Source organism: Silurus meridionalis, chromosome 12 (assembly GCF_014805685.1).
Source record: "Silurus meridionalis isolate SWU-2019-XX chromosome 12, ASM1480568v1, whole genome shotgun sequence".
Taxonomy (NCBI): Eukaryota; Metazoa; Chordata; class Actinopteri; order Siluriformes; family Siluridae; genus Silurus; species Silurus meridionalis.
In genome coordinates this window covers 20135737-20148443 of record NC_060895.1, presented here as the reverse complement: position 1 = coordinate 20148443, position 12707 = coordinate 20135737, and the positions used below count along the sequence as shown (strand labels likewise).

The 12707-nt window shown below is 38.8% G+C and overlaps 2 protein-coding genes across 3 annotated transcripts; one reads left to right on the top strand and one right to left on the bottom strand.

The window, feature by feature from the left end:
• Positions 1 to 545: 545 nt before the first annotated feature.
• On the bottom strand, positions 546 to 3668 carry LOC124394273 (testis-expressed protein 26-like). The gene is made up of 7 exons (XM_046862420.1): positions 3434 to 3668; positions 3098 to 3179; positions 2806 to 2968; positions 1798 to 1930; positions 1480 to 1632; positions 1097 to 1258; positions 546 to 988 (listed from the first exon to the last, which is right to left on the bottom strand). Exons 1-7 carry the CDS (start codon positions 3444 to 3446, stop codon positions 852 to 854), a joined length of 843 nt encoding a protein of 280 aa, XP_046718376.1. The 5' UTR covers positions 3447 to 3668; the 3' UTR covers positions 546 to 851.
• Positions 3669 to 9287: 5619 nt separating this feature from the next.
• hmgb1b (high mobility group box 1b) lies at positions 9288 to 12623 on the top strand. Of its 2 annotated transcripts, XM_046862423.1 has the most exons (6): positions 9290 to 9443; positions 9560 to 9755; positions 11283 to 11439; positions 11551 to 11696; positions 11788 to 11962; positions 12050 to 12623. In XM_046862423.1, the coding sequence occupies exons 3-6, from the start codon at positions 11293 to 11295 to the stop codon at positions 12176 to 12178; spliced, it is 597 nt and encodes a 198-aa protein (XP_046718379.1). In that variant the 5' UTR covers positions 9290 to 9443; positions 9560 to 9755; positions 11283 to 11292; the 3' UTR covers positions 12179 to 12623. The 2 variants fall into 2 exon arrangements, with proteins under 2 accessions (XP_046718378.1, XP_046718379.1); XM_046862422.1 differs by lacking the exon at positions 9560 to 9755 and having other exon boundaries at positions 9288 to 9443.
• Positions 12624 to 12707: the final 84 nt, after the last annotated feature.

The window sequence follows — 12707 nt, the reverse complement described above, 5'->3', positions numbered from 1 at the left end:
ATCAGCAACCCAGAGACAGTGTGTGTGTCTTAGTATGTTTTATTTCTCTTAAACTGCAGAAAGTGGTAAAAGAACTTTTTTTATTGATCTCTGAAAAACACATTCTGTATTTCAACTTATTTATAGTGAAGCACAGAGAAGGTTCCCTGGTGGTCTAGTGGTTAGAATGCGGCGCTCTCACCGCTGCGGCCCGGGTTTGATCCCCGGTCAGGGAGCCAACCCCAGTTATTAGGGTTGCACAAGCCTTAGTGCCGGTCCCAAGCTCGGAAAAATGGGGAGGGTTGCATTAGGAAGGGCATCCAGCATAAAACATGTGCCAAATCAAACATGCAGATGGTCTGCTGTGGCAACCCCAAATGGGAGAAGCCGAAAGAAAGTATAGTGAAGAACAGATATAAAGAGATATGAACCTTTCTGGCTGCTTGATTTTAAGTTAATTACAATATTCCCCCAAAAAAGATTTCCTATGTTGGAGAACTTAAAGTTAAGAGTGTTAAGACAAACCACTAACATTGGAGACTCCTTCCATAAATGTTTAATAAATGACCCCACACAGAAGCTTCACAATAACAATAATTGCACATTTTTATATAAATACTTTTGTGTGGAATATTGTACATTAACACAAACCTGCCAAAGCAGCTGTTATGGAATATTAATCAACATCAGAACAGTATGGATGTACAGAACTGGTTAGCACAGTTATGTGATCTACTACTGGGCAAGTATAGTATGTATTTGTGGTTTAATATTTGATGTTCAGTCTTAGCATCTATTTGAACAGAACGATTTATTGCAATATAAGGAATTTATTACTTTTCTTGCCCACACATACACATTATGGGAATAGGTCACAGAGGCCCAGGCCAGACGGATATCCTATCTAGCACTGCAGGAGGTTGCGTGAATGCCACTGGCTCCATTATTTTCTTGCCTTGACCAGGAGCTCTTTGGTTTGTTGCCAAAAACTTTTGCATCACCAATTTTTCTGTTGGAAGGAAACAGTAAATACGGATGATTTATAATTAAAGTTGTTTTGACCATTTTAGTTTAACGTGTTGAATTTTTTTGACATAAGATTACATATATTGCTCACCCTTTTCAGGTAACTGCTTGTAGAATTGCTGGAGTTCCTCACGCTGGAGAGAACTGAGCACTGAAGCAAAGTCTGTGGATTTACCACTGAAATGTTTGTCATATGTGGTTAAGGGCTTCGTGATTTCCTGGTTAGTGATATGCTTTGGAATTACTGTAGGGACTGAAAGATAAAAAAGAAAAAAATTGAAATTCTTCAGTAAATATCTAAATTTTAAATTTTTCCTGGTTTTAAATAAATAAAGAAATCTACCTAAAATGTATAACAATTTCAAACTATATTTTAATAGTATATTTAAATTTTTTGGGGGGAATATAAACCCACTTTTTATGAAAACAGTATTCCATAATGTATTTTACATGACATTACTTGCTAAAGCTTACTTATGCCCTTTGAGGCCTCACGGCGTGATGTTTTTTCCCGAAATTCAGGTCTTTGAACAGGCTTACGATAGTTGTATCTCATCTCAGTTTGAATCCACCTAGGGACCTCAGAAATGTTCTTCCTGTCTAGCGCTGTATGGTTCATCATGATCCCTGCAGATAAGAGACCCAAGTTGCAAGTGCACATGCTGTATCTTAGATGAGATGATAGAATGAACCAATGACAGAGAGTATATACATGTAATACAATGTACAAAGATGTTTTGTCAAACTACAGACATTTCAGCAGTTTTCTTTTAGTATAGTTAGGATTCCTACCTTGGGGGATGCCCAAAAAGTCCCTACTGTATGTTGATTTGTACTGTGCAGATAGAGCGTTTTTGACATCGTCCTCAGGTAGGGTTTTTTCGCAAAGTTTCAGTCCAGGAGGATGCCTCCATACCATAAAACCCTGAAGGTGATAATATTTTTGTTGGAATGTTTTATTCAAATTAAATTTGTAATTAGAAGTTTTTAGACTAGGACTAGAAAAAAAGCAACAAAAATACACTCTCAACTCTTACTCATCTCAAATTTATTCATTTTAAAGTCATAGCAGGGCTAAGGAACAGACTTAACAAAAATATCCCAGCAGTGTCACTGCCCAGAGATTTGTAAATTACCTAAATTGTATCTGCTATCAGGCAAATTATAAAATTTTGTAGAAAATGCAGAAAAAAAAATCTCATCTCAAGTCAACCCAAGTGAGAATTTATTGTCATCCCTTTATATAACTTGTATACACTGGAACAAAATGCAATTTCTGCAGGACCATGGTATAACAATGCAATACTACAGCGCACAAAACTTCATAAAGTGAAAATACACAACAGCATGAGACGGGAACAGGAAGATAAACACACAGAACAATAAACACACCTGACAAGAGACAGAAAAGGAGAGCAGATGAACGTTGTGTCAGACAGCTATTAAAATAACGTCATGTTATGTTAAGTGCTCTGTAGTGTAGTGCAAGAAAATATAGCAGCAATAACAACAGCGAAAAGAGTGTCGCAAATCAAAAAAAGCATATAAGAAACAATAAGATCAAATAACCATTGAGGAGTTGGGTTTATGGGGTTAAGCTTACATAAACGTATTGATAAATATTATTCTAAGCTAAAATAGAAAGACTTCTTTGCATAGCTAATACTCCAATGTATTGTTTCTCAAGAAATCTTCTGTACTATAGGGTACTACAATATATTTCTGAAGTATGCTATATTTTCCCCTGGTGCTGTACTATACATGCAAATGACTACAAACATGTAGAGGTGTTCTCTACACCTGGCTTGGGTGCGGGTTGTTTCTCCTGTTGCCAGAGGCTGTCCCGGTCCGGATACAGTCAGGCTTAGATGGAGGTTTCCAGCAAAAGTCTTCACTGTATGCGGTCATACCAATGGGATCGGCCAAAGCGTATTGATTTCTGTACGCCTTAGCTGTAGATGGCCTTCAATTGTGTAAAAACACTTGGTAAATCCTATGCAGTATTTATAATACCAACAAAACACTCAATCTCATTGGTAACATAATTTACAATCATGAAGTAGCTCAGCAATTATATTTGTGTACTGCCTACCGTAAAACTGTAATCGGTGAAAGGGGTCTGCTGATAAAATCCCTTTTCTGAGAGGTATCAAATGGGTCCCATTTCTTCTTATCTTAAAAATGATAATCAGTACAATACTATTAACTAAGTCAACCAGATATCCAAAGTCAGAGGTCTAGTATTTGATAACATTACCCTAATTAACTTAACTGTATAAAAAGACCTTTAATGCAACACATGCATACTTCTAGTGTAATTAATGTGAAATAAAGTGTGATGCCTTTAATTTTTTAAGCTTTACCATGAATACATTCTAAACACATGTATGAATAAATAATGAATAAATAAGAGCTTTGGCAAACTAACCACAGTTGGCCATATTTTTTGTCCTGGATTACGTTCACCTTTGGATCTTCAGTAATGGATGACTTAAAGAATTCCAGGCAGCTAATAGCTTCCAGTTTCTGTTGCATGCATGGTCTAAGAGAAAAAATTTAAAATAAACAGAACAAAAGATTATCAGAAATGTTTGTAAATGTTTCTTCAAATATTCTTTGCTTCCTTTTCATGCACTTAAACAAGAGGTGCCCTGGTGAGTGGAGAGAAAGTGTGGTTGTTATAGGAGACTAACAACAACAGAGAGGGTGCTGAGAGATTGGTGGCCTGCAGGGTTGCCAGGTTGTATAGTCGGATTTCTTTGTTTCAAAAAACTGGTCCCAGGCCTGGATAAATGGGGAGGGTTGTGTTAGGAAGGGCATCCAGCGTAAAACATGTGCCAAATCAAATATGTGGATCACGAATCAAAAATTCATACCTGATCGGTCGAGGACCGGGTTACCAACGACCGCCTCAGGTACTGTTGGCTGAAGGAGGAGAAGGAGAGGATGAAGACGTCTACATAGACAGCAGGGAAAGGAGAAGTGGAGGAGAGTGGAGGTTAGGGTGTTCACTTTAAATGTTGGTACTATGACTGGTAAAAGGAGAGCGTTAGCTGATATGATGGAAAGGAGAAAGGTAGATATGTTGTGTGTTCAGGAGACCAAGTGAAAAGGGAGAAAGGCCTTTTTTGGGTTTAAACTGTATTATCATGTTGTGGATGGAAAGAGAAATGGTGTAGGGGTGATTCTGAAGGAAGAGTTTAGTAAGAGTGTAGTGGAGGTGAAGAAGAGGTTCTGATAGGGTGATGAACGTGAAGCTGGTAGTTGAAGGAGTGATGATAAATGTCATCAGTGCTTATGCCCCGCAAGTGGGTTGTGAGATGGAGGAGAAGGAAAAATTCTGAAGTGAGTTAGATGAAATGGTAGAAGGTCTACCTAGGAATGAATGATTGGTGATTGGGGTAGACTTTAATAGGCATGCAGGTGAAGGGAAGAGAGGGGATGAGGAGGTGATGGGTAGGTATGGCCTTAAGGAGAGGAATCTTGAAGGGCAGATGGTGGTAGATTTTGTCAGAAGGATGGAAATGGCTCTGGTGAATACTTATTTTAAGAAGAAGGAGGAGCATAGGGTGACGTATAAGAGTGGAGGAAGGTGCACACAGGTAGACTATGTTCTATGTAAGAGATGCAACCTGAAGGAGATTGGAGACTTTAAGGTGTTGGCAGGGGACAGTGTAGCTAGTCAGCATGAGATGGTGGTCTGTAGGATGGTTTTGGAGGTGAAGATGAAGAGGAGGAGAGTGATGACTGAAAGAAGAATAAGATGGTGAAAACTAAAGGAGGAAGACTGTAGTGTGAGGTTCAGGGAAGAGGTCAGACAGGGGCTCGGTGGTGGTAAGGAGGTGCTGGATGATTGGGAAACTACTGCAGAAGAAATAAGGGAGACAGCTAGAAAGATACTTGGTGTGACATCTGGGAATAGAAAGAAAGACAAAGAGACGGGGTGGTGGAATGAGGAAGTGCAGAAAAGCATAAGGAGAAAGAGGTTGGCAAAACAGAATTGGAATCGACAAAGTGATGAGAAAAGTAGGCAGGAGTAAAAGGAGATGCGGCAGCAGGTGAAGAGGGATGTGGCAAAAGCTAAGGAAAAGGCATATGAGGAGCTGTATGAGAAGTTGGACACTAAGGAAGGAGAAAATTATTTGTACCGACTGGTCAGTCAGATCGACCAAGCTGGGAAGGATGTGCTGCAAGTTAGAGAAATAAAAGATAGAGATGGAAATGTGTTGACTAGTGAGGAGAGTGTGTTGAGAAGATGGAGTATTTTGAGCAGCTGATTACTGAGGAAAATAAGAGAGAGAGAAGGTTGGATGGTGTGGAGATGGTGAAGCAGGAAGTGGATAGGATTAGTGGGTATAGAAGAGTGGCCGGAGTGATTTGTGATAGAAGGGTATCTGCAAGAGTGAAAGGGAAAGTTTATAGGACTGTGGTGAGACCTGCGATGTTGTATGGTTTAGAGACAATGGCATTGACTAAAAAAACAGTAGGCAGAGCTGTAGGTAGCAGAGCTGAAGATGTTGAGGTTTTCATTGGGAGTGACGACAATGGACAGAATTAGAATGAGTTTATTAGAGGGACAGCACATGTAATGTAGGATGTTTTGGAGACAAGGTGAGAAGAAGTTGATTCTGTGACGGGTGTCTTTTATACATATAATGAGTTGGTATTAGGAGTTCCTTCTTAAATGGACAGGACTAATTTGGGTGTTTCGGAGTCAGAATTCTTGTTGGTTGGTACGGGATCAAATACTTGTTTCACTTGATCAAATACAAAATAATGTGTATTTAATATTATAATTTTTTTTTATATTCTTTCTCTTTTTGTTAAAATAAACCTTCCATAAAATCTAGACTGTTCATTTATTTGTAAGGAGGTAAATTTACTAAATCAGCAGCTGATCAAATAATTATTTTCCACACTATATTCCTCTAGATTTTGGAGTGTGCTTGTGAAGATTTGTGGAGATTCATTCAGCCACAAAGGTGTTAGTAAAGTCAAGTACTGATGTAGTGTGAAGAGCCCTGGAGTGCAGTCAGCGTTCCAATTCATCCCAAAGGTGTTCAATAGAGTTGAAATCAGAGCTCCTTAACAGGCTATTAAAGATCTTCCACTTCAAACCATTTAAACTATATCTTCATTGAGCTGGCCTTGTACACAGGGACATTGTCCTGCTGGAAGAGGTTTGGGTCAAGTGAAGAGAAAAGGTTATGCTACAGCCTCTGAAGACACCCTATACAATTGTGTTTCTTCATCTTTGTGCTAACTGTTTGGAGTCACAAAAGTCAGGTGTCCGAATACGTTTGTCTATCCAGTGCATATCAGATATATTTGAATAAGTACAAAGTTATATCAAAATCAGCATTAGGAAAATATTTAATTTTATATTTATTAATATGTTTAGTTCAACATGATACATACAAATCCAATTCAACAGGAATTGTTAATCCCATTACTTTTTACATAGATAAAATAAGCTCGTCAAATCTCAAGAATTGCCTCTTAGATTTAACAGTATTTGATTTAGAAGCAAACGTTTTAACTGCAAAATATATAATGATGAAAATATCCTATAAACATGCTTACATTTTTTAACTGCTGTATAATCTAGTTTTCTACTTTTTATTTGAGTTTGGCGCCACCCGTTGGTTCTAACTCAGAATTACATATGCATTAATCTGTTAACAGTGAAAAGTGTTCTCAAAATGAAACGACAGCCTTTGTCTTCACGTCAGTAAATTCCACGTAAAACAATAACATAAAAATTATTACATCATTTTTCCTTCATAAACTGCTGCTATTACGCCTAAGGCACCCAGTAGTATAAGATGTATTTGTATCGTGTACAATTAAAATATACCTTCTGGAAGGTATACTGGAAATAAAAGGCCTAAACATGTCCCAACATTCAAATGCTCCTGTGCATGAAATGACATCAATGAAGACATAGTTTCCAGGACAGGAGTGGAAGAACTCAAGTGTCCCCCACAGAGACCTGACCTCGACCCTACTGGACACCTTTTGGAAGAACTGGCACCCCAACTTATAGCATTGAGCGAATTCCCACAGCTATGTTTTAAAATCTAGTGGAAACCCTTATCAGACAAGTGGGGCAGAGCAAAGAGGGACTAAATCTGGAATTTGATGTTCAACAAATGCATATGAGTCTGAAGGGTTTGGTGTACACATACTGTATTTTTCGGACTATAAGCCGCTACTTTTTTCCCACATTTTGAACCCCGCTGCTTAAACAATGAAGGGCTAATTTATAATTTTTTCCTAGGTTTGTCCCGGTTTCACAAACTTCAAGCCAAAAAAACTGAACCCCATAACATTAGACCAATGAAATTTCCGAAGGGAAACGAAAAAACGCACCCGACCTGTGTTCTGAGCTGCAGGGCTTTGGGAGAAAAAACTTCCATCGGGTGATTTTTAAACACACGACGATGCCAAAAGATAAACTCCCGAGAGAACTACTCTCTACTACTGTTTAGATACAAGCAGTGGTAACGCATTGAGTCTGGGTTAAGGGAGAGCTCACTAACTCCAGTTGCAACAGAAATGATATAAGCACAGACAGGTTTCCAAAACTCGTGCTTTTTTATTTTTCTTGGCAACAGCGTTACGGGTTAGTCAAAGAAACTTAGAAATTAGCATCAGAAAATAATAAGGACATATTCCTCGGCCTCCACACATGCAGTAATACCGGAAAAAATGCAGTGGCATGCTATTCCCAAAATACCGCTATGCCCCTAAAGGAAGCGCAACATATTTCGTGTGTAATGTGTCTTTCGTTAAAGCCTGTGTGAAGTACATTAGTGTAGACAATTTTTTGATTATATATGGATTAGAAACTGAATGGAAAAACGCGTTAAGGTGCTGCCTTGTCATTGGTGTATCCAGGATTTTCATTGGCTGCTTTCATGATAGTAGAGGGTTCTCAAATTTTAAACTAATATTTCACAGACAATCGCAACACACTTTAATTGCTAATATTTTATATATATATATATATATATATATATATATATATATATATATATATATATATATATATAAAACACTTTTTTATTCCTGAACTTATATAGATTGATAGATAGATAGATAGATAGATAGATAGATAGATAGATAGATAGATAGATAGATAGATAGATAGATAGATAGATAGATGTACAACAAGTAAATAGATATAAGGCTTTTGCAGTGACAAAACGTGCAGACGCTGTTGAAAAAGTACAAGTAATTATTGAGCAACATTATGGGCAATTATGAGCAACAGCAGATCCTTGGGGCAGGGATTAGTGAATATGGGTGGGGTTCATTAAAATTTGTAAAGCACTTAACTTATTAATTTTCATAATTATGATTAGTGAAGAATCTAACCTTCTGTGAGCTTACTAGCAGCAATGCTTGCTTATTGATATTTAATATCATAACAAACACGTTTACTGATCATGATCATTGTTAATGCATAATTAGTGTCATTGGGATGTGTGTAGCAAAGTTTGTGTATTTTAAATGCACTATTTGTTTGGGCTGTAGGTGAACAACAATAAGCCATTTTACTGTCTAGGAGCCATTTTGGCCTTAAATAACCCACACCACTGAGAGCCTTTTCAATTTCACAATGAATTAACCATGTTACATATTTTTACATATCTTCTTCATATCAATAATATTTATATAAGTCGTGTGTGTGTGTGTGTGTTTGTTTGTGTGCCTGTGCATGCATATGTGTCTGCTCATTATATTAATGTAATCCTTACACTGTCACTAATGTAATCAACAAAGACTACTTTACTGCAACCTTGGACTTGTCTGGGAGATATTATCATTAGCACTGCCTCACTTTTTACATACCCCACACAAATTGCATAGTTAATATATTTCTATTTATTTATTTATTAATTTATTATTTTAAATTACTAATTTTTCTATATACTTTAAAGCAAAAGCACACCATGAAAAATGTTTATTGGACCATTTGCAACCCATGATACTTGTCAATAAAGATGATTCTGATTTATATAAACATACATGTGTATATATACATATATAGATAGTATATGATAGTAGTAGCAGTAGCAGCCTACTATAATGTAAAGCCTAGTACCGTTTTGGAGCCATTTTCAAGTGAACCCGCCATTCGAACGTTTATGACGTTTTTTGAGGGAACGAGCCAATCAGCGCTTGACCCTGCTACGGCCTATTGGGCGCGGACAGCCAATCGGAAGCGGTGAGGACTTGGCGGTAGCCAATAGGATCTGTCGGCCGTGTTCCGCGCTGTCTCGGGCAGAAGGACGCAGACACGCGCGCGCTTGGGAGAGGGGGGGGCAGAGAGAGCGTGCGCGCGCGAGGGACGCTGTTGTATTGTACTCCAGTCTACTGATAGACACAGAGAGAATATCGGCGGATACGGGATCTCGATTTTACACGTACACGTGAGTCTGCTAAAAAAAATATTATATATACACACACACACACACATCTATACATATTTAACACCTGTCCGTTCTTATATCCTTTATTAACCATGGCCTTTTTTTCCCCCTGGAAGATTTCCTTTGTTCCGAGGATGTTTGGTATTCAAACAGCCGGCCCATCTTTTGTCAGGTTCAGTTTGCCGTTAGCCAGCCATCCGCTCTTTCAACCGGCTAGTAAACGCAACACGACTCCCGGCTTTTGTTAAACGCGCACGAATTTTGGTGCAAGCCGTCAAATCTTGGCTGTATTCACACTTTTTTTTCGCCCCGGTAAGTTTTCTATGTTTTTTTTAACCCCCTTTCCCGTTTAGCGCATTAGCATAGCCCTACTAGCCACCGCCGGCCATTTCCCTTAGCTTACAAGCTACTCCGGGCTGTATCCCAAATGGCTTCGTGTTCACTTCTTTTTCCGCACTACGTACGCCAAGGAAGAATGCTTCGAAGCACCCTATATAGGACAAAGCATTGAGATTTGAGATCGAGCCATTGTGTGAGACGAAGAGGGGGGGTGGATGACGGGCTTTTTAATATTACCGCGCTTCAAGGGCGCCCTGTAAAGCGTGAAAAAAATAGAATTGCGTGATTTTTTTTTTTTTTTTTTTTCCTCTGAGGAAAATTTTTCATGCTTGATTAAAATGGAAACGGTGGTGAGTCAATAAGGTAACATGGCTGATAATATTCAGCGCGTCATTGCGTTTTAATAAGAATGGCGGGGGATGGGAGCGCCGCCACTCCCCCCGCCCCCCGGAAAAAAATATTTACAGAAAATTATAATTTGTTTTGTATATAATATGAAAACAAATCCAGGGGCAGGCCAGATGCGTGGATGCGTTTTCTCTGCGGAAATAAAGGCAAACAGCTGTATGACTCATATGCATTTGGGATGCGTCTGAAGCCTCACTGATCCAGCAGCACAACATCTCAAGTCCACCAGCTTTGTCTTTCCCACTTCTAGCTAGATCATATTGATTCAAGCTAGGATGCTGAAACACCCCACCCTCTCTCTCTCTCTCTCTCTCTCTCTCTCTCTCTGTCACACCACCCCTTCCCCCAATGGAGCCAGTATATGGCAGGCAGCCATCTAGAGACTGCAGACATCAAAACACTGCTCATTGAAAACTGCGCTTATTACACTACCGAGACGACAAGATGCTCACCACCGATACGGACACTGCCTGCTTCGATTATGCACCTTTCTCGTTATCAATCATCGGTGAACCTGATCGACTAAAACTGTTGATATTTGCAATCAAGATTAGACATTTTAAAGGCATAAAAAAAATTTGAGGACGATATCGTACTGTTTTTCCCTACCGCCTACTCTGGCTCGTCTTCACGTGCTTAGATATGACAGATTATCCTGAGCGTGGCTAAAAGGCTGGAATAAAGACGATTAATATTCAGTGGAAATTTAAGCGTACACATATTAGAGGTCGTTCTTATGTTTCAGCTTCGAGACCGCCTCGTCGTCTGGAATCGAAAAGCAACCCCGGTTGTTAGAGATGTGATTATTAATAAAGAGTATTGCTCATAACTCAGTTTCTTTGTGATTCAGTTATGCTCCTTTTGTTGTATATGAAATGTCTGTTATAAATGAGGGGAAAAAAAAGATATAATTGAGAATACCTGGCTTTAATCATGATCCTGCACAAACAGCCAGCAAATATCTATTATTGATCTCACTGGTCCGATTTGATTAAAATTCTTTGGAAAGATTAATGATTTAAATGTTACACCTGATTTTATTTAAGCATTTTTTCCCCTAGTAATATCCATTTCAAATTTTTTGCTTTGAAGATAAGTCAAGATGGTGAAGGATCCGAGGAAGCCCAGAGGAAAAATGTCCTCTTATGCGTATTTTGTGCAAACCTGCCGTGAGGAGCACAAGAAAAAGCACCCGGATGCTTCTGTCAACTTCTCGGAATTTTCCAAGAAGTGCTCAGAGCGATGGAAGGTACTCAATCAATTACAGAAATCTTTTGATATGAACATTGTGTAGTTAAACTTTTTTTTTGTGTAAGCAGAGATGCCTTTTTAATTGAATTAAAAAAATATATTATTACAGACAATGTCACCCAAGGAGAAGAGCAAGTTTGAGGATATGGCCAAGCAGGATAAGGTCCGTTATGAGAGAGAAATGAAGAACTACATCCCTCCCAAGGGGGAGAAGAAGAAGCGCTTCAAGGACCCCAATGCCCCTAAGAGACCTCCGTATGTGTGGTTTATCTAACGCACCACTATTGTACTTCAAAACAATCATTTATCTATTTATTTGAAACGTGCATGTTTCCTTGCCATCCAGGTCAGCGTTCTTCATTTTCTGTGGCGACTATCGCCCCAAGATCAAGGGTGAGAATCCAGGCCTGACTATTGGAGACATTGCCAAGAAGCTTGGAGAGATGTGGAACAGCTCATCAGCAGAGGTGAAGCAGCCTTATGAGAAGAAAGCTGCCAAGTTGAAGGAGAAGTATGACAAGGTGAGGTTTCTTCTCTAGCATTTGACTGGTGCGACTTTTTTATCCCCCTCGACCGAGGATATGAATTAATACGTTAATCATTTCTAGGATATTGCGGCATACCGCACAAAGGGAATTGCAGGCCTGTCCAAATCAGATCCTGGTGATGAAGATGAGGAGGATGAGGAAGACGATGATGAGGACGAGGACGACGATGATGAGGATGACGATGAATAGATTCCGATGGAGCCCGGGTTTTCGTTCATGCCATAAACCCAATTGTACACGATTCACATCTTCAAACGTAATACAACAGAACCAGTCGTTAGGCGTGTATATGGGACGTTTTTAAGATGTACAGTGTTATTCTCCTTTTGTAAAGTTAACACTATGTGTCTTCAGTCTGGTTTTTTTTGTTTTAATTTTGGTTAGTGGTAGCTCTTGCCTGAAACAGTTTGAAGGTGGAGAGAAGAACTGTTTCCCTGAAGGTGCATAGCACAATTATACAATTTCTGTAGATCTGTAGTGCATAATCATTAGTTAACTTTTTTTTCTTCTTTTTTGTATTTGCTGTCATAAGGTCCTTTAACTGTACTTTGAATACCACTCTAATTACAAGAATGCAGCTTTGTTTGACATTCAAGAATGTGTCCAAAATAAACATTTTCTTTTTTTAGAAAAATGTTTCCCCGCTGTCTTTTGTTCATCCAGCTGTTTGTACATGTTTAACACGTAACCTCTCGTGTCGGTTTAGAAAATGTGTAAA